This window comes from Oncorhynchus nerka, linkage group LG16 (assembly GCF_034236695.1).
Source record: "Oncorhynchus nerka isolate Pitt River linkage group LG16, Oner_Uvic_2.0, whole genome shotgun sequence".
NCBI classification, from domain to species: Eukaryota; Metazoa; Chordata; class Actinopteri; order Salmoniformes; family Salmonidae; genus Oncorhynchus; species Oncorhynchus nerka.
Window position 1 is genome coordinate 16,246,333 of NC_088411.1, and position 21,787 is coordinate 16,268,119.

At 42.0% G+C, this 21,787-nt stretch overlaps 1 protein-coding gene across 1 annotated transcript in view; it reads left to right on the top strand.

Annotated features, from left to right (window-relative positions):
• The first annotated feature begins 13,892 nt into the window (after nt 1-13,892).
• Nucleotides 13,893-21,787, top strand: part of pkd1b (polycystic kidney disease 1b) — a 37,176-nt gene continuing 29,281 nt past the window's right edge. The window contains 5 exon segments of the mRNA XM_065002311.1: nt 13,893-14,036; nt 19,364-19,445; nt 19,810-19,990; nt 21,102-21,316; nt 21,491-21,609. Of these exon segments, the coding sequence (XP_064858383.1) occupies nt 13,893-14,036; nt 19,364-19,445; nt 19,810-19,990; nt 21,102-21,316; nt 21,491-21,609 (741 nt within the window).

Below are 21,787 nucleotides of genomic sequence, written 5' to 3' on the forward strand. Positions count from 1 at the left end.
TACCAAGAGTTTCAAGACAAAGTTGATTCGTTACAGGCTACTTACGGTCTAAAAGTGGTTGTTTTGTGGGAGCACGAATGGACAGCCCTCAAAAGTCTGATCCTCATGTTCAAGCATTCCTTTCCAGCTTTGACATCCCAGAACCTCTGGAGCCAAGACAGGCCTTGTATGGTGGCCGTACCAATGCTTTGACATTGAGGTATGTAGCGCAACCCGACGAGACAATAGGCTATGTAGATTTTACATCCCTTTATCCGCATGTAATGAGTTCCTCATGCTATCCTATAGGTCATCCTGAAATTATTCATCGTGATTTTGACTTACCTCAAAACTATTTTGGTCTGATCAAAGCAACAGTCTACCCTCCAAGGGGTTTGTTTATACCTGTGTTGCCTTACAGGGGCCCTCAAGGAAAACTTTTCTTTCCCCTTTGTCGCACCTGCAGTGAAAACATACAACAAACCCCATGTGATCACACAGATCAAGAAAGAGCACTGACAGGTGTATGGGTCACAGCTGAATTCTCTAAGGCTTTAGAGATGGGGTATCGTGTGGCCAAAATCTTTGAAGTATGGAACTTTCCAAAGAAATCAGACACTCTTTTTAAAGAGTACATCAAGACCTTCTTGAGATGTAAGCAAATGGCTTCAGGCTATCCTGCATCGGTCACAGATCAAGAAAGTAAAGACAGGTACATTCAAGACTATCATGACAGAGAAGGCATCCTTCTTGACCCTGACAGAATAGAGGTCAACAAAACCAAACGAAATGTGTCGAAATTGTACCTAAATTCGCTTTGGGGCAAATTAGCGCAGAGGTGTAATATGTTGACAACGTCGATTATTAAAGACCCTGAAGAATTTTTGGAATTCATTTTTCGGACCAATACGAAATTTCACATTTTCATTCTTGAGTCAAGACATTGCCTTGGTGCAATGGCGACGTAACAAGAAGTGGGTTCTACCCCGGGTAATGTAAATGTGTTTCTTGCAGCATTTACCACGGCCTATGGCCGACTTGAACTGTACAAGCTCATGGAGCAGCTTCAGAGGCGGGTACTTTACCACGACACAGACTCTGTGGTCTATGTAAGCAAACCAGGGGATTGGAGCCCCCACTCAGCAACTATCTGGGTGGCTTAACGAGCGAACTCGCAGAGGGTGACCATATCACAGAATGGTCATCCTGTGGGCCCAAAAGCTATGCTTTTAGAACGCTAAAGAATCACGTGGTATTGAAAGCCAAAGGAGTGACTCAAAACTATGAAAATGTCCAGCGTGTAAACTTGGAATCAATCACACGCTTGGTCGAGGGGTTCCTAAATGACAGGAATAGTGACTTGGAGATTTTGAGCTCCTACAAAAAGATTGTTAGGGATAAAAGGGCTTCCATCTGAGGAATGCCCCACTCATTAAAAGATTCAGGGTTGTCTATGACAAGAGAGTGCTTTTGCCTGACGGGACTACATTGCCCTATGGCTACTGACTTATGCTACAGGCCGCAGTGTGTCAGGCGTGACTCAAAAACTATGAAAAAAATACACCTCGTGTAAAAACTAGGAATCAATCACACGTTTGTTTGAGGGTGGTTCCTAAATGACAGGAATAGTGACTTTGAGATTTAGGAGCTCCTACAAAAGATTGTTGTGTATAATAAAGGGCTTCCATCTGAGGAAGGCCCCACTTACTAAAAGATTCAGGGTTGTCTATGACAAGAGACTGCTTTTGCCTGACTGGACCACATTACCCCTTTGGGTGTTGACTTATGCTACAAGCTACAGGGGTCTTAAAGCTTAAGATATAATGACTGCTGTAGAAGGTTTTGACCCCGGTTGCAACTACCATTTTCGGCCTTAATCGCAGGGCCTTGAATAGTGGTAAAACTTGTTTTGTAAAAAGTATTTTAGAGAATTCTGAACATGTGTTATCTCAAAAGCCTGATAATGTTGTGTGGTGTTATTCATGTTATCAACCTCTGTATGATGAATTGTTGAAGACAATAAAAATCAAGTTTGTTGAAGGAATACCTGATACCCTGTCTGATGATGAACTTTTACCTCCTCATAAAAACAATCTGTTGGTTTTGGACGATATGCTATTTGCAGGTAGCGAACATCCCGAAATTGCCCGAGCGTTTACCCAATATACGCATCATAGAAACCTGTCCGTGCTTTACTTGGTGCAGAATGTGTTTCACCAAGGTAAAAATATCCGCACCATCAGTTTGAACGCCAATTACATGGTTTTGTTCAAAAATCCTAGAGACAAACTACAAATTAACACTCTAGCTCAGCAGATGTACCCGGGAAGGAAATCCTACTTTATGGAGAGCTACGAGGACGCAACCCAAGCGCCATTTTCTTATTTAATCGTGGATTTAAAAGCAAATACTCCAGAACACCTGAGGCTACGAACCGGTCTGTTCCCGTGGGAGTGGCCGGCTGTGTACATTCCTAAAAAAAAGTAGCCGCTATGTCTCTGCGTTTAAAAAGAAACTTGCCCCTCTTGAGAAGCCTAGTTGGGGCTACATCTAATGAACGGAAGACCATCTTGGGTCACTGTTCTTCAGATCTCATATTATCCCTATGTGAGATTGCTTTGAATCTTCTCAAAGGACGCATTCCACTCACCCTGACACAATTGAAAAAATTAAAGAGACAAAAGACCTCGATCAAGCTCTTTGCCAATAAAAGGGTCAGTCTTCAAAAGAAACGACATAGCATACAACAGTCTGGCGGTTTTATTCTACCTTTACTAAGTATAGCCGTGCCCTTCATCACCAGCCTTATTGCAGCCCGACGTGGTGGTTGAACACATAGGGTGATGGCCAATAAAATGTATCTGGTGCCACAACAAGAGTTGGATAGACTTAAAAAAACAAATGCAGGGGCCCCCGAAAATATCAGACAAACAGCGGAAAATGATTTGGATACGGCCATGAAGGATATTTTGAATCAAAAAGGATTGAACCCCTATGATAAGGTCCAAAAATACACAAACCTCTTGCAAAGGTATTTGTCCTTGGTGAAACAAGGGAGAGAGAGACAGGCCATTTAACTATTTCCCTACAGGACCCTTTAAAAGATGACGAGCCTCGCGAGAGCCACGCCCCTGTAAGGCCGGTACCTGCGAGCTTACCATCTGAAGATCAAATGCCTGTTGAAGATAAAGTTATGCATGACTTGTTAACCCATGTTCCGGCACGTAACAGGAAAAATGTTAGCTACATTATGAACAAGCTAAAAGACTCAAATGGGGCAGCTACTTGGAATGACAAAGGAGAGTTTATCCTTCAGGGGGCTGTTGTCAAGGGTTCACATATACTTGACTTGCTTAAAAGTACCACATCTGCCCACAAGGTGGCTGATGACCGAAGACCTCCAGGGTGGCTTCAGTTTCTTAAGGCCCTGGCCATCCTCAACATACCCCTCTCGGGTGTACCCAACTATAAGATTCGGCAACAGATTCACTCTTTAAAACACAAACCGTCACCGAGATACAGCACCCCTAAAGATGCCCCAAAACCCTTGCATCCTTATGAAATGAATGACGATAACCCATTTACCCCCCTGAACGCCTCTGGACCTTTCCCTAATCCCGATCTCTCTGGGTGGTTAGCCTTTTGAATGACTTTTGAATGACTATGATTAAATTCAATAAATTTTATTTGAAAAATAAGCAATTTAACATTTGTGGCATTCTTGAAACATTTGGCGTGAGCATACGCCTTGATTACACGTTCTTAGAGGATACACATTTGAACACTTTTGATATTTTCTAACAAAACAAGCTACAACTTTATCATTACTTCTTAAATCATCCTTATAAAGAGACATAACATCTTCAAAAGAAACTCCCCGGGCTCTTTGGCATAGGTAGAATACACAGTGTTGACTGCATGTCGTTGAAAGGGTATCTTGCACCTGTTTGATATTGTAGTATATCTTTGAGCCATTTTTGGTCAGAAATTCTTTAATAGATTTGGGGAAATGTGAAAAACTGGGTGGGAAACCATAGGAATCAAAAAAAGTTGAGATTTTTCTTCCTCCTTCCTCTTCTAAGGTCACAGCTAGCCAATGTTCACCCGGCATGTTTTTAGGATGGGTATTGACAATAAACATTGCAGGCCGCACCTTCCATTTCTCCATAGGTAATTCATCACAAGCCAACACTCCGCAAAATTGTTTTCCAATCAGTCGGCTCATCAGCCCTTCCAACTCTTGGGTATTCATGTCTTTTGCTCAACGATCCTTAATAATAATCTACTAAAACCTGTCTTCGGCTATTCACCTCCAAGATTGAATCAGAGCAGGCATAAACAATCATGCTAACTGTACAGGCTAAAGGTGTACGGAAACGCATTTCCAGCCTGAGGTTACCTTGGGACACCACAGAAAGATTTCCTGAGGTGTCATCATCTGGGGATAAATTGAAAGCATACATTGTGTAACCCTCGGCAAAATCATTTCTGTCAATAGGTAAAGAGAGATCTTTTAGATGCCTCCCGGTAGCCAGGAATAGATTGTAAAATTCTCGCACAGATATGTTGTTATTAAATTGCGGTTGGAAAGCCTTAGCAGGGACCTGACGTCCGTCCTGACACAGAGCGACATACTCTGCATTGAAGTGTTGAAAATTTTTTTTATTTTTATTTAAGCTGCCCGTATTGGAGGCGTGATCAACCAAACCTATAACTACGTATCGCGGTAAATGGCCTAGAAATAGGTTTTCTTGACTGCAGATTCTGCTGCCCACAGGTATGCTAAAGGTTTTCATGGTAATTCTTTGGAGAGGGTAAAGGGCATTTCCTTTCAGCAAAGCCTGTGAGTGACCCAGACGAACTGCCGGAGATACCGATACTTTTTTAATAAAAAGCGTGGCCCCCAACACTTTTAAGCTAAAGTCCCCATCCGTTGCAGACATTAGGCAAAACTCATCCTTGGCCCTGGTTAATTTTAGTCTTAAATCAACCGCATTTAAGAGTAAACGTTCTTGAAAGAAAATGTCAGAGTGTATAGGGCCTAGCAGATTAAACTCTCGAGATTCTGCACAGTAGCGAGCCCGGGCGGCCAGGCCTTTATTTGCACCTGTGGATGGGTCTGTCGATTCCATAGAGCCTCCTGCAGTATCCTTGCTAAAAAGCCCTGCGCTGAATTGGGTCTTGAGAGTGTCTTCAGAGTAGTTGAGTAAGCATTCCATGATGGCACGGTAGGGGTATGTGGCACTGCTTTGACTGATTAGCCGTTCCCCCAAAGTCACATCCACTTGGGAGAAGATGGTGGCCACTGGGTAATTAATGAGACTCACTTTGGCATCGTTTGCAATATCAGTACCATCTCTTTTGGTTACTTTTAGACGCAAATGCACCAAGGTGTTGTTGAGGTCCAGATAGTTGTCACCGTGGCCTGGTATGAAAAACTCTATGGGGCCGTTGTCTGTAATGGCAGAGAGTGGGGCTATCTCCACATAACTGGACCTCTCTACTGAATGTTGGGTTAAGGGGGCCGTGAAAAGATCGAGCTCTGTTTTTATAGCTTCAGAGGACATGCGGTGTAAAAGAGCCATGGTGCTTGTTCTTTTAGAAAATACTTCCGAGTATTCTTTTTACCGTTTTTGGTCCAGACCTCCTCACTTTACCCCGTCTTTGACTAACTGAGTTTCTTTTAACCGTTAACCGCCGTTTTTAGGCTCAAGTCTTCGCCTTATACCTGGCGGTCTCTTTTCGGTCTTCGAGACAACATCATCAACCCCGAGCCTTCTTGACTCTCGACATCTGGTGACGCCCTTCTGTTTATCGCATTGGCGACAACCTCACTTACTATATTTTTGCTGCTGATTTTAAATGCGGTTTGGCTATGCTGAAGCCTCTCTTCATAAACGGTAAAACCATCCTAAAGAGATTACGAAATATCCCTCCGATCCCCGAACCATACATGGTGGGCGATCCATAATATCCTGGTAACCCATTAACCACTTGATCCACATAGTATGTGACATACCGGTTAGGGTCGAGATGTCGGTGTTCCATAATTTTAATTTAGATGTATTATGTATATAAAATATATAATACTAATATTATATATGTAGAGAGGTTTTGGTGGGTCTAAAGTGGAGTTTTACAATCGTTTTACCATAAGTAAATTCAATGTTTTCGTTCTGATCCGTTTTAAGCTCAACAAGAATGTTTTCAATATATTTCTTGCTTACAGGTACGTAGTGTGGCTTGTCGTAGGTGACAGTGACGATGTCCCCATCCTTTCCATCTATATGAACCGTTCTCAGGAGTGGCACACAGCTGTCTCCGACCCTTTGATAGGATATGATGTCGGTATACACAAATATGTTGTAAAATCCTGCATGTATATCCGCGGGGAATGGGAATAATTTATCTCTCACATACGTCCATGTATTGGGCCCCATCCCTAACATGTAGGCTAAATTACCACTGGTCTTTATCCCCCCGGAAGCATCTCCTGAGATTTGTACCCTTTTATTTATAGGGTTGTACATCAGGAATATTTCCATACTGTTCTGCGATAGCCGTTCATTCAACTCGGAGACGAGCCTTTCGACGGTTCTATAGAACCCTTTTTTAACCTTAATAAATTTAGCAGGTTCCGTTAACTTTTTGAAATAAAATTCCCGGTCCTTATCTTTGATATTATACCAGCTATGGGGGTATGTAATCTCGCTGAGCCCTACTTCCCAGGCCTCTGATAACTCTATAGGCTTTGGAAAATTGGTTGTATAATTAGAACTCTGATTATTACGATATATGTGTGCTGACGCATTACTGGGGAGAGTCAGGTAGAAGCCGCTGTGTTCCATTATGCCCTCCGGTGTATCATGCATGGGGGTTTAAATTAACCCCTGATGCCTCCACTACATCCTTCTCTAATACCCAGCTGTTGAATTTTAGCGGCCAGTTTTTCCAGCGGACCAGCACCCATTTTTGACCTTTCTCTCTCTTTTGATCTAGAATCTCCTCTACGTGAAACACCTTGTCTTTACCAACCGTTACCTTCTGTAATTCCTGCTCATAAAAAGATCCCGTTATAAGTTCCCCGTCATAATCTTTTAATATGTAGACCGGGGGTATGCGCGGCAGACATTCTGTAACCGTGAAAACCTCATCACTGTATCCTTGCACGTATTTTTATCGAAAACACCCCTCAACTTGGATATACGAACCAAGTCCCCACAATAAATTTAAAATGTATTTTTTTCTTACGGCGAAGAGGAGCAAACCATACAGATTTTTAAAGACTTGAAAAGAGTTTTCGAAGAGACTTCGGAGGGTTTCATCCTTATACTTTTATGATAACTATTGTTATACGCAATTACTAAATCTTGAACTATATCGATATATCTATGCGTGTTGTGCGCTGTAAAATAGCGCCACATCCTCTCCTTCAGAGTCCTGTTAAGCGTTCAACCACAGAAGCTTTCAAATCCGATCCTGTAGCAAAATGTACTATATTGTGCTTTTCATTAGTTTCTGAAAGGTCTTATTAAAAAATTATTTTCCGCCATCGGTCTGCACTTTCTTGGGGGCGCCTCCTTCCTTCAAGATAGAGGCAAATGCCCTGGTCACCTCAGCGCCGCTCTTATTCTTTAAGACCCGGACAAAAGCTATTTTAGAGAAAATATCTATGACCGTTAGCATGTAGCGGTTTCCTTCATTTTTATCTGCAAGGGCCTGCATGTCACATAGATCCGCCTGAAATTGGGACAATGGGTGTGTAGAAAAAACTCTATTTCTAGGAAAATGTTTTCTCACGGGTTTATGTAGAGTGTGCGCATCTTGTTCGGATAGCCACTCAGTGACTTTAGCATCGCTTAACCTGTGACCTGTTTCTTCGGCTAAAGCGCGCTGTAAACGCTCCTTACCACCATAAGACCCCGGGTTAGAGGGATTATAATAAATGTTTTTCAAAATCTGCTCTGCCATCCTTCTTGCCTCTCTGAGGTACAATAATGTCAATGAGCCACTTTCAAATAACAACAACATTTCATTTTCATTTTTGGGATTTTTATTTTCATGAAAACATTAGGTATTACGTATACAGACAATCCCTAATTCGTTGCAGGATACATGCCCCCCCTTTCTCTATGATCGAATCATGTAAAACCTTGTATATTTGGGTTAGATTAACAGGTTTGTTTCGCTGAATTTTTACAACAGACACATCCGCTATAAAAGTATATAAACAACAAATATGATACATGGTACAATTAAAGGGTGTTTCAAACAAATAAAGTAAAATCTTAGACAAGGTTGTTTCTAGTTCTTCAGAATCACCACCAAGCCGGGTTACCATTTGTGTCCATTGTAGAACCTCGCCAGCATGGCGTACATGAGTCATGATTTGGTCCATTTTCAAAACACGCTCTACATTAGCCCCGGAATTGGGGGTTTTGTAGAACGAGACATTGTTCACTTTATTTTCAATAATTTGATGCATAACACTTGTAAGTTCTCTCAAAAGAAAAAATGTATTTATTCTATCTAACATCGTATACATATAGTTGCTATTGCTCTACATCTAAATAACAAAAATGTCACTCGGGCTCTTGGGGTTTATTGAGCCAGAAAGCCAACACATCCGACACCACAGCCTCCCTGTATTTGTTATCCTCCACCAGGGTGTGTCGGATTTCTTTGAGTTTCTGGTGTATGTGAATTGCCTCCTTTAGCTCGTGTAGGAATGCTTCGGTTACCCTGTAACCCGCAAGGCCGTCCATTTATACGTTGTAATTTAACTCTGTGAAATACTCTTCCTGAGGTGTCCGGGGTACCTTCCCAACGGGTCTCGTAGCCTGTGAACAAGCTGTAACCCTTGGTGATACGGCTCAGTTCGGGACACAAAACCTGTCGAAAAACCGTCCAGTCTTCAACATCATAAGTCACGCCTAATTTCTGGTCAGTGATCAAACAGATGCCCCCAATGCTGTCCGTTAGACATCAACACTTCATCTTTCAGCGCCGTTGCGGGCGGTATCTGGGTTCTATACACGTTTAAAAACCGCTTTTTTGGTGCATCGTATATTGCGGCTGTATACTTTGCCCTTTCTCGATGTTTCAGACGCGGTCCTGCCTCCGATGCTACAGTCATCACAGCTTTGCCACTGATCGCAAAATCCATGTTTAAAAAATAGGGTTTACGGTTCTGGGTTTCGAAAGCCTTGTTCTGGACATTTATAATGCTGAGGCCCCAGCGCTATCTATAGCCCCAGACATTCCTGCTTCATAGATAACAACCATAAGGGAGATAAAACTGGGGGGTGGAGGGGGGGGGCATGGGCCCCAAAAGTTCAAACACCCTCTAACACATGACCACACGAACAGGGGGGGCGGGGCGGGGGCACATATTCTGTACATGTCATCAGGTCATAAGGTCAGCAATCAATCAATTTTGACACATGCCGTATCCTATTACTCTCTAATGACTTAACCTGACTAACAGGTTGTTACATCAATCTCATTTCAAATTGCATTGAAAATTCCACATAGAATAGTTAAAAATCTCACATAGAATCTACATGGAAACTGCAACACAATTCATGTCATGTGGTGTAAATACCTTGATCATGCAACATCAGATCCATGTCACGGTTTCATCATATTTTAGATGTTTTTTTGTGTGTTTTTTTGGGGCTTATTCTCACAATTAGATCACGGTCTGTTTTCATCCTATATTCAATAGTGTACAAAACATTAGGAACACCTGCTCTTTCCATGACGTAGACAACCAGGTGAATCCAGGTGAAAGTTATGATCCCTTATTGATGTAATTTGTTAAATTCACTTCAATCAGTGTAGATGAAGGGGAGGTGACAGGTTAAAGATGGATTTTTAAGCCTTGAGACAATTGAGACATGGATTGTGTATGTGTGCATTTCAGAGGGTGAATTTACGAAGACAAAATATTTAAGTACCTTTGAACGGGGTATGGTTCAATAAGGGATCATAACTTTCACCTGGATTCACCTGGCCTGGCGCACCTGTTTGAGTGTGTCAAGAACTGCAACGCTGCTGGATTTTTCACGCTCAACAGTTTCCCATGTGTATCAAGAATGGTCCACCACCCAAAGGACATCCAGCCAAGAGCAGGCCAGTTGTCAAAAATGGGTAATTGATGAAAGAGGACAAAGGAGGCTGACACAAATTTTGCAGAGCAAAATATGGGATACAGTTAGTCAACTTACAGTCCAGTACAACATTGGTGTCCAAAGACCCATAAAATAATCCATAACTCATCGTAACTTGACACGAATGGGGTGTCTTCTTTCAGCAAAAAGGTTGCAGTTGCCTAAGGAGCGAAAACACTGGACACTGGAGAAATTGAAAAACATTGCCTGGTCTGATGAATACCGATTCCTACTGTTTTACACTGGTGGGAGGACTAAGGTATGGAGAAAACCAGATGAGTTCATGCATCCATCATGCCGTGTATACACATTTCAGACTGGTGCTGGTGTGATGGTGTGGGGTGTATTTTCATGGCACACATTGGGCCCCTTGATAAAAGTGGAGAAACGTTTGAATGCCACAGGATATCTGAACATCACCGCCTATTAGGTACAACCCTTCATAGCAGCAGTGTATCCATCTGCGAATGGATTTCTTCAGCAGGATATTGCCCCATGGCACAAAGGCTAGGATAGTCCAGGAATGGTTCCACAAACATGACAGTGAATTCAGCTTAGTGCAGTGGCCTACCCTGTCACCAGATCTCAAGCCAACTGAGCATCTGTGGGCTGAGAAGGAACGAGCTAGAGATCCACTAGCAGCCAACTTGACACAACAGTGGGAAGCATTGGCTTCAACATAGGCCAGCATCCCTGTGGACCGCTTTCGACACTTTGTAGAGTCCATGCTCCAACGAATTTAAGCTGTTCAGAATTCAAAAGGGGGTGCAACTCAATATTAAATCAAATCAAATTGTATTAGTCACATGCGCCGAATACAACAGTGAAATGCTTACTTACGAGCCCCTAACCAACAATGCATTTCAAATTTTAAAAAATACGGATAAGAATAAGAAATTAAAGTAACAAGTAATTAAAGAGCAGCTGTCATGAAGAGGGCAGTCGTGAAGAAGGCACAACAAAACATATTCCCCCTCAGGAGACTGAAAAGATTTGGCATGGGTCCTCAGATCCTAAAAAGGTTCTACAGGTAAACCATCGTGGTTGCGTCACTGCTTGGTATGGCAACTGCTCGGCCTCCGACCGCAAGACACTACAGAGGGTAGTGCGAAGGGGCCAAGTACATCACTGGGGCCAAGCTTCCTGGTACAATGGTCATTTACAACATTAACAGTGTCTACACTGTATTTCTGATCAATTTGATGTTATTTTAATGGGTAAAAAATTTGCTTTTCTTTCAAATACAAGGACACAAGGATACAACTTTTGAACGGTAGTGTAAATAAAGAAAAACCTACACCGAACAACATGCAACAATTTCAATGATTTTACTGAGGTGCAGTTCATTTAGGAAATCAGTCAATTGAAATAAATTATTTAGGCCCTAATCTATGGATTTCACATGACTGGGAATACAGATATGCATCTGTTAGTCACAGATACCTTAAAAAAAAGGTAGGGGCGTGGATCAGAAAACCAGTCAGTATCTGGTGTGACCACCATTTTCCTCATGCAGAGATGATCAGACTGTTGATTGTGGCCTGTGGAATGTTGTCCAACTCCTCTTCAATGGCTGTGCGAAGTTGCTGGATATTGGTGGGAACTGGAACACGTTGTCTTACACATTGATCCAGAGCATCCCAAACATGCTCAATGGGGTGACATGTCTGGTGAGTATACAGGCAATGGAAGAACTGGGACATTTTCAGCTTCCAGGAATTGTGTACAGATCCTTGTGACACAAGGCTATTTTTATTATTATTTGATTTATTTCACCTTTATTTAACCAGGTAGGCTAGTTGAGAACAAGTTCTCATTTACAACTGTGACCTGGCCAAGATAAAGCAAAGCAGTGTGACACAAACAACAACACAGAGTTACACATGGAGTAAACAATAAACAAGCCAATAACACAATAAACAAGTCAATGACACAGTAGAAAAAATAAAGTTTATATACAGTGTGTGCAAAAGGCATGAGGAGGTTGGCAATAAATAGGCCATAGGAGTGAATAATTACAATTTAGCTGATTAACACGGAAGTGATAAATGAGCAGATGATGATGTGCAAGTAGGGATACTGGTGTGCAAAAGAGCAGAAAAGTAAATAAAATTAAAACAGTATGGGGATGAGGTAGGTAGATTGGGTGGGCTATCAGATGGACTATGTACAGCTGCAGCGATCAGTTAGCTGCTCAGATAGTTGATGTTTAAAGTTGGTGAGGGAAATAAAAGTCTCCAACTTCAGCGATTTTTGCAATTCGTTCCAGTCACTGGCAGCAGAAAACTGGAAGGAAAGGCGGCCAAATTAGGTGTTGGCTTTGGGGATGATCAGTGAGATATACTGTACCTGCTGGAACGTGTGCTACGGGTGGATGTTGTTATCTTGACCAGTGAACTGAGATAAAGCGGAGCTTTACCTAGCATAGACTTATAGATGACCTGGAGCCAGTGGGTCTGCCGACAAATATGTAGCGAGGGCCAGCCGATCATTACGCACACCTGCCTTCCCCCCGACACGTGCTTCAGAGATTATTGGACTAACCTGGACTCATTCACCTCTGTCATTACCTCCCCTATATCTGTCTGGTTCCCCACTCTGTTCCCTGCCTCAGCATTGATTGTCATATGTCCTTGTATAGCCGTGTGCTGACGCTGTTCATGTCTTGTTTCATGCCTGTTCCTGATTAAATATTTGACTCTCCATACCTGCTTCTCATCTCCGGCATCGGTCCTTACATCCCCTTGTTGAATTTGCGATTTACAACTTGTTGTGTAATGTTTATGTCCAATGGCTAATGAGCACCGTTACGTTTAATTTATCATTTCTCTTCATATGTCGAGGATTGACAAAGGATTTGCCAGTAGATTGTCAACTTGATTCATGGGCATGACTGCTTTTCTAGCTTGCTAGCTAAGATTTTGAAAGTATGATGTTGACATGATTGGTGGATATAATGTGATTTGATGTCATTTCATCTGTGGCCAATGACCTTGAGTCTTCTTGGATGAGCACTTCTCGTGTAAGTCTATGGCAGAACACTGAGCCAATCACGGCACAACTAGAGAACATTACCAACCCCTACGCTCTGTATTTTCTGCTGGCTGCCCCACCACCACAGAAAGCACTGAGCTAGGCTGAAACACCTGCATTTTGGAGCTGCCTTACTCAAGAAAGCAAAAAAGATACCATGTTTGTATGCGGCCCTATTAACTTTTTTTACATAGTTTGCAAACGTATATGTGACACGTATTAATGCCAAAACAACATGCAAAGCGTGGAAAAAATTAATAGATAAAAAAAAAAAAGATAAAAATGTTAAGCTAAACAAGGTTGGGCTCTGCCACTGTAAACAGCCATCCTTGGCTGTCAGAGCTGGAGAGGTGACTCTGTAAACATTCCCCACTTGACCTCTTCCAGGTATTTCTGCAGCTCACATGGGGCACTTCATGCCCTGTGAGGTTGACCCTTCTGGCTGGACAGTGACCTCAGACACAGTCTTCGATGCGAGGACGCTATATTTATGTAGCACTGTGGTCAAGATGCTTGCTGGATTAATCACGCTGGCATCTTCCTGGCATCCTGCTGCTCCACAGCTCTACTCTGATTTGCTGAAGTACAAATGACTCTACTTCCCTCATCAGTGGCTCCATCTCTGAGTGAAGTGCCATAGACACACTTGGATCCATCAGGCAACCTGCTGCAGGTGTTGGATGGAAGTTTGCTTCCAGAGGATACAGTATGCATGCTAAGTGCTCTCGCAGTGACTTCAGGAGGACCTGTGCCAACTGTTTTGGAACAGTAGTTGACAGCAAGTGTGCCTCAAGGTTGAGACGGCATGGCAACACATCAGACAGCGACTGTATGCTTGAGGTTCGTCATGCTGTCAGTTTAGGGCGGCAGGTAGCCTAGCGGTTTAGAGCATTGGGTAACCGAAAGGCCACTGGTTTAAATCCCCAAGCCAACTAGGTGAAAAATCTGTTGATGTGCCTGTGAGCAAGGTACTTAACTCTAATTGCTCTTGTAAGTCACTCTGGCTAAAAGTGTCTGCTAAATGACAAAAATTAAATTCTAAGTTAGTTGGTGTGGATTGTGAATGGCTTCAGCAACTTCACAAGCTGTTCTAGCATGGCCCAATCACGCTCTGTGTTCACCCATGGATTTCTTCCCTGGTAGCTAGTAATAGTGATGCACAAGCTAAGCCTATTTGAAACATTGGCATCTACTGTCAGTATTAAACTGCCAGATTCAGAAGCTTAAAAACGGAATTTAAAAAATAGCTTAACCCCGTTTGATTTTAGCCCAAAGTGATTTTTATTTTATTTGAGGTAGTTTTGTAGTTTTTAGTTTTTTCAGTCTTTCTAAATTATTTTTCAAATGTTTGTTTTTATTTTAGTTTCAGTTTTGGTTTACTATAATAATCTCGATCACCACTTTATGTCCCTCAGTGTAGCCGTGTCAATTTAGATAGATTCAGATGATGACAGGATGAGGCATTATTTTGATTATGCGAAACAGCTGCTGATGCACTTTGTTGACATGAGCAAGAGTGTCTATGGTGATACATTTGCAGTGTACAATGTACATGGTCTCACTCACTCGGCAGATGATGTTGCATTTCACAGCTGCTCACTCAATGACCTTAATTGCTTTGAGTTTGAAAACCATTTTCAGTGGCTTAAATGTGCCATCAAAAGCCCACTGAGGCAACTGTCCGTATCAAGCCAAGTGAAACACATTGTCAAGAACATCCAACCACACATCAAGAATAACATGTGAGATGGTTGCTTCCTCCTCCAGGACAAATACTGTCGATTTGTCCAAAGAAATAAGAAGCGATGGAAACCTTGTTTGTGTGATGTCATTCACCATCCTCAAACTGACAACGTCTTTCTTTCATGTGCCTCCAAAGACTTCAAAATCGCAGTTATTATAAAATATCCACAAATGCAGAAGATACATTATTTCTCCGGAGAACCTCATCAGCAAAGGCAATACATACAGATCCCTCTGTTGCACAGTTTTGCCAAATAAGATCAGATCTATTGGAATAGTTTGGTTTATATTATGTTGTCTAATAATGTCTATTCCCCCAGGTTCTAATCTCAGAAGATGTGGGCCAGAGCAGTGTGGGTGGAAAATAAGAAGCCAAATGTGTTACTCCAGAGCACTGGAACAAATACCAAACTGTGTGAAGGCCCCCAAATCAATATTACAAAGCAATAAAGGATTGGTCCTCACCTTCTCTAAAATTGAAGTCACTTCAGATTCTCAGGATAAAACTGACATCAGGTAAATAGCAGATACATTATACCTGAAAATGCAATAAGAAACTGCTGGTTGTTAAAGATGACTGTTAAATTTTTCGAACCCTCACCCTGCCATTCAGAATCAAAACAGTATTGTGAAGATGTCAATTTCCGAAGCCAGTGAAGTGGAGGAGAACTCCAAGAGAAAGCGAAGGAGAATTACATTCAAATCATGTAAAACTGGTATGTTTAAACACACATTGACAGTCTGCGTACATTCAATTTACTTGCCATGGTTTTAATCTGTATATTGTTGTGTGTTTAGAATCACATGAGGAATGTAATCTCCCACCTCCAGCCACTACTGCCTCCAAGTCATTTAAACCCTAGCCACCGAACAACCACCTTGCCTTTTGATCGACTCAGAGGACCATTTACTGTATTACTTTAACTGATCCTTTCAAATTGACGAGTGTAGCTAGTGGGAAGGTAGCCTCAACCCAGAGGGAATCACTCCATGTTTCACCATTGTTAGTGTAGTGAAACAAATGTGAAACTGAACTGAAATCAGTCTGGATTTCGAAGCTAGGTGGTAGGGGCTTGAGAGGTGAACTATGGCATGTTTTAGAATTTGAGTTTGAAGTTTGGTAATGTGTTGAGGTAAAGTTCTTCTTCCACTTCAGTAAAACGTAAACAAATGACAAATGTGTGTAGAAAAAGGCTGGATGTTATTTGACACTTTTATGTTTATTTTCAGGCAAAGGTCTACACAAGCCCCCACCAAAATATGCCCAGAAGCACCAGAAAACCTGTGCAACTGCTAGCAAGAAGCAAAAGGCTAAAATGCAGCATCCTTCACAATGTAACTCAACTCTTTATTCTTGACCGTTGTATCGAGACAGGTATTCTAATTGTAAAAACAATTGGCATGATGTTGTCCAATCTTTTATTGCAGAGAATCATCTCGGTTTCTCACATGGCTTAACCCTGGAGCACGAGGGTTCGAAGTCTCCTTCTGCCTTCTTAACGGAGGGATTGCCCTCACCAAATCGCTGCAAAGGATCAGACACTTTTCCTGTGAGACGCAAGTATGAAACTCTCCATTTCGAATTTTGGCTTTAACGTTAGTTAGAAATGAGATTGTGTTTAGATTGCCTTTTAGGTTGGCTTACAAATGTGTTTAGAAGGGAAAAAAATGCTGGATGTTATTTGACACTTGCGTGTCTTATTTCTTTAGGCCTACCCAACTCCCACTAAATTCTGCTCCCAAGCGCCAGAACCTGTGCCAGTGCCACTAAGAAGCAAAAGGCAAAAAAAAATTTGACTTCAACCTGAATGAGACAGAGGAAGATTCATTAAAGATGAAAGAACAGCTCATTGGTATGAGTTGAATTACATATTGCCGTGTAGTACGGGATGGAAATATCCTGTGCATGTGTAATGTATTAGTGTCCTTTTGTAAAATGACAGATATCTCAGATCTCAAAGCTGAGGGGGAAAACATCCCATACCGGGTGAAGAGAAAAATGCACCGGTAAACTATTACTATATTTGATTCACCTTTAAATGAGGTCATGGTGTGTTGCTTGCAAAGTCCATATTTTGTGTCCTATACAGAACCCTGAGAAACGGCCTCATGTCAACGATGAATATGAATGGAAACCAAGGGGAGGGGGCTTTTGAGGACTCCAACCTTTGCAGCGTGATTATGCCTACAGTGGAGTCCAAATCATGACATTTACATTGACATTTGAATACCTTCTCTAGCTAATATCTTCTTTTCCCCCTTTACAGCAGGTGTGAGTCTTGGCGATTCAAAGGCTACAGGGACAGAAATACTACAGGCGATGTCAACATGCCTTAAGAAATTAAAAGCATCAAAGCCTGTTCTGACTGTGCCTTTTTTTTGTTTATTGTATATCAAATTTGTATTTCCGGAAGCGAGTGCCAGAAACCATTTTTTTGCAATTATATTTTCTTAAATCTGCTTGTACATCTATTTTGTGTTGCAATACATTTTAATTTCAACCAATCTTGACTTTGTTTGCTTCACAGTTTAACATGGACAAAAGTTTATACAATGCTGTTCCAAGTTACTGCTCTAATTGTGTTACACAGAATGACAATAGCCAACAGTAGTATTAGACCCTAAGTCTGGGAGATACATTTTGCACCATGAGTAGAATTGTATTATACATATCAGGGTGCTTTTCAGGTGTGCAACAACAGAAAGTCCTGGTTGATACAGTTTGTTTTCATATTCTTACCTCAGGCTCGTAAAGAAGCCTACATCACAAAATGGCAACTACTTCCAAACATCTAATCAACACACTTCATGATTGGCAATAATCCCTGTTGAATTCATGGTGTGTTTTGGTCAAATCAGGTCACAATGTGTTCTGAACTGAACTCCAATTTTTAAACGTAGTTGATTATTAGTTGAGTATAGTTTCCAAACTCGATAGTATCGAAATAAATACAATAACTGTTGGCGTTTTTTTTGAGTGGGTGAATCAAAGGTTTAAATCTTATTGATCAAAGTCTCAACCAAATATTAACAACATTTCCACGTTGAAAAGACGTGTGCACAGTGGGCCGTGCTCACTCAAGATAAGTATAGTGGGACAATTGGGAGGTTGAAGTCAATTGAACTTGTTTATTGTGTCTCTGCACTAACAGTGCATGTGCACATCAAAATAAAGACTATTATGCAGTTGTTCACTTGATTTAGAGAAAAAGTTGCAATTTAGAAGGTGCTCCAACCTGTAGCATTTGATATTGCTCTCAGCTGTCTGTTAACTAAAATGAGCTACATTTGATCTCATTCTATCCTCCCACCAAAGCTGTGTTTGGGTGTGAGAAAGAGAGATCATGTTGCCATGGAAATGTCTCCTGTCCAGAAGGTTAATGATGAGTCTCGGCCACGGCTCCATCTGTTAGGTTGCCAGGCAACGCCAATGGCGTCCCTCGTTGAAAAGCCTTTATTTTTGCAGGGCTGCATGTGCGTCACAACGTTTCAGCAAAGCTTTGTAAAGGACTAGATGATTGGACTAGACTTTTTTTGTCAGTGAAAGTGTCCTCTAAGAGTCTGCTGAAAAAATGACTGTATTGTCAAATTTAACTTTTTAAGAATGCTCACAAAAACCTTTCAGAGAGGGCACTTTCGCTCACAAAAAAGCCCTTTGTCTTGGCTGACTTCTTCACCCAAACTCTTTAAAGTTCAAAAGATAAGCCAGGGCTACCGTAATTCACACAACACTGACAACCCAAATCCTTTGTGCTCTGATTTAAGACTGGGAGCAGGGAGCCCAGGGTATGGGGAGGCCCTTGTAGCGGTAACCTGCCTGAGTAGTTTTAACTGTCTCAGTCTCTATTGAGTGAGGAGGGGGTTTACAGCATGTAAATAGCTTCACAGGCCTCCTCTGTCCACTGCTCCTCTGCCTGTTGCTGAGAGACGAGCTAGAAGTCACCAGGCTCTCTGAGAGGATAACACAGGCCTTTAAAACAACATGTCCTCCCCCTCCTCTTTCTTCTCCGCCAACCCCCCTAGAGATAGGGAAAAGGGCAAAGGGAATGAAACAATTGTGTTAAATGTGGGGAGAGCTCCTGTTTCTGAGAGAGAGAGAGAGAGAGAGAGAGAGAGAGAGAGAGAGAGTGAGTGAGTGAGATACGAAGTGAGAGACAAAGTGAGAGAATGAGGGACAAACCCCACTACACGACATTAAACTAGTGGAAAGGAGGGCGGAAGTGGAGTATGACAAAAGGGTCAGAGAGAAAAACAAGACATGATGAGAGGAGGAGGGCCATGTAGCCGATAGTAGAGGGAGCCACAGAGATAGATGAACATATAGAGAGGCATACTATATGTGGGGGCCAGGCCGTGAAATGGAACCCTTTGGAGCTGTGATCAGCTAGCCTAGCTTCCATTCCTCTCCATTCACCTGGGAGTATGACTCACTACAGAAGGTGACAGAGATGACAGCCATTGAAAAACTAGCCCTGATCTGGAGCCTGTGGACAGCAGTGATCTTCGCAGCTGGAGTTGGTGAGGAACTTAATTTGATATCACCCTCAATTACAGGGGGGTGAGCCATAGACATCTTTATGTATTTCTATGGGGTAAGCTTCACTTGCTTTTTAACTTCTCTTCTAATCAGATGTTTGATGCTGAACATTAGTCTGGTTTGATACGGATTAGAATGTATGTGTTTTTCCCCCCAATACTAAACATAAAGGGATATAGGATATCATATAAAACAATAATCTGTTCGTGAGATAACATGTGTGCTTGACTAACAAATACCTCTTCCAAATTGTACAGAATTTACTAATGGGCAATTGTATGATTAATCATGTTCATATTAATTGAATTGGTAATCAAGTGGCAATGGTCAATGTTGTTCCCCCAGATGAGCACCTTTGCCCCAAAGGAGCCCAGGTCCATCTTGCCAGTCTGCAATGCTATTGGCTGTCAGAGTCAGCGACATCATGGCTGGAGGCGAAGGGTATCTGTCGTCAGGTGAAGGGTGGGGATCTAGCCACAGTCCGAAGCACTGAAACTCAGACATTCATCCACAACTCCTTCAAATCGTGAGTAAACAGTTTATGATCTTTCTAACAGATTTATACATTATATTCTGTCACCTGACTACACTAATTCACTTAATTCCCCACCACCCTCTTTTAAATTTTTGGGTATACGGTACCAGTCAAAAGTTTGAACAGACCTACTCATTCAAGGGCTTTTGTTATTTTTACTGTTGTCTACGTTGTAGAATAATAGTGAAGACATCAAAACTACGAAATAACACATTGAATCATGTAGTAACCAAAAAAGTCTTAAACAAATCAAAACATATTTTATATCTTATATTCTTCAAAGTAGCAACCCTTTGCCTTGATGACAGCTTTGCACACACTGCTTGCTTTGGTAGACATGCTGGTTAAGTGTGCCTTGAATATTAAGTAAATCACTGACAGTGTCACCATCAAAGCACCCCCACACGGTCACACCTCCTCCTCCATTCTTCACAGTGTGAACCACACATGTGGAGATCATCTCACACAACGGTTGAAACCAAAAATCTCAAATTTACTCATCAGACAAAACTACAGATTTCCACCGGTCTGATGTCCAATGCTCGTGTTTCTTGGCCCAAGCAAGTCTCTTCTTCATATTAGTGTCGTTCAGTAGTGGTTTATTTGCAGCAATTCGACCATGAACGCCTGATTCACGCAGTCTCCTCTGAACAGTTGATGTTGAGATGTGTCTGTTACATGAACTCTGTGAAGCATTTATTTGGGCTGCAATCTGAGGTGCAGTTAATTCTAATGAACTTATCCTCTGCAGCAGAGGTAACTCTGTGTCTTCCTTTCCCGTGGTGGTCCTCATGAGAAACAGTTTCATCATGGCGCTTAATGGTTTTTGCAACTACACTTGAAACTTTCAAAGTTCTTGAATTTTCCAGAATGACTGATCTTCATGTCTTAAAGTAATGGACTGTCGTTTATCTTTGCTTACTTGAGCTGTTCTTTCCATAATATGGACTTTGTATTTTACCAACTAGAGTTGTCTTCTGTATACCACCCCTACCTTGTCATAACACAACTGATTGGCTCAAACGCATTAAGAAGGAAAAACTTTTGAAAGAGAAGATGTGTCCGAACATTTGACTGGTACTGTATGCATCTTTTTGTATAGAAAATCCACTGAGTGGGTCTGGCTGAGGGACGGCAGGGGAGAAGGGCCGGATAGAAGCGAGGGTTTGGGAACAGGAAGCCACCCTGGGCGGGACAGGGACAGGGGCAGGGAGAGCCTGGGGGGCTGTACCCAGATGGACCTGGCTTCACCAGGACAGAGGAGGAACACAGTGTGTGGTGGACAGTATCTCTTCCTCTGTGATAAGGTGGTTACAGGTGAGACTGCATGGAGAGTGTACTGCATTAATACGTCATCGCAAACTATAATTCAGAATGAATTGTGTTTGTTGTCTTCATAGGGAGACCTAAGGGGTGTAACATTGTCACAAATGAACACATTATATTGCGGTGTGCTAATGGATGTGTGTATGTTACCTCCGTCTCCTGTAGTTTCCCTGCCTTCGTTAGACAGCTACCTCACAGGTGTTCCTCTCATGTCGGGTGTGTACGCCAGGTCACTGCTACAAGTCCTCCCTACAGTCCCAGACCCTGACCAAAAGAGAGTGGAGGTGAGTGACATAATATTTCACACTGATGGAAACGATTACGATACTCTTTTCGTTGTTGATTGACCCACTGGACTGCATTCAAATTAAGATGTTGTCAGATTTCAGGCAAAACCCTTGATATGCATATCATACTCATGGCATCACCTTGTGTCGGCTTTGACCACAGCCATGCTAAAAT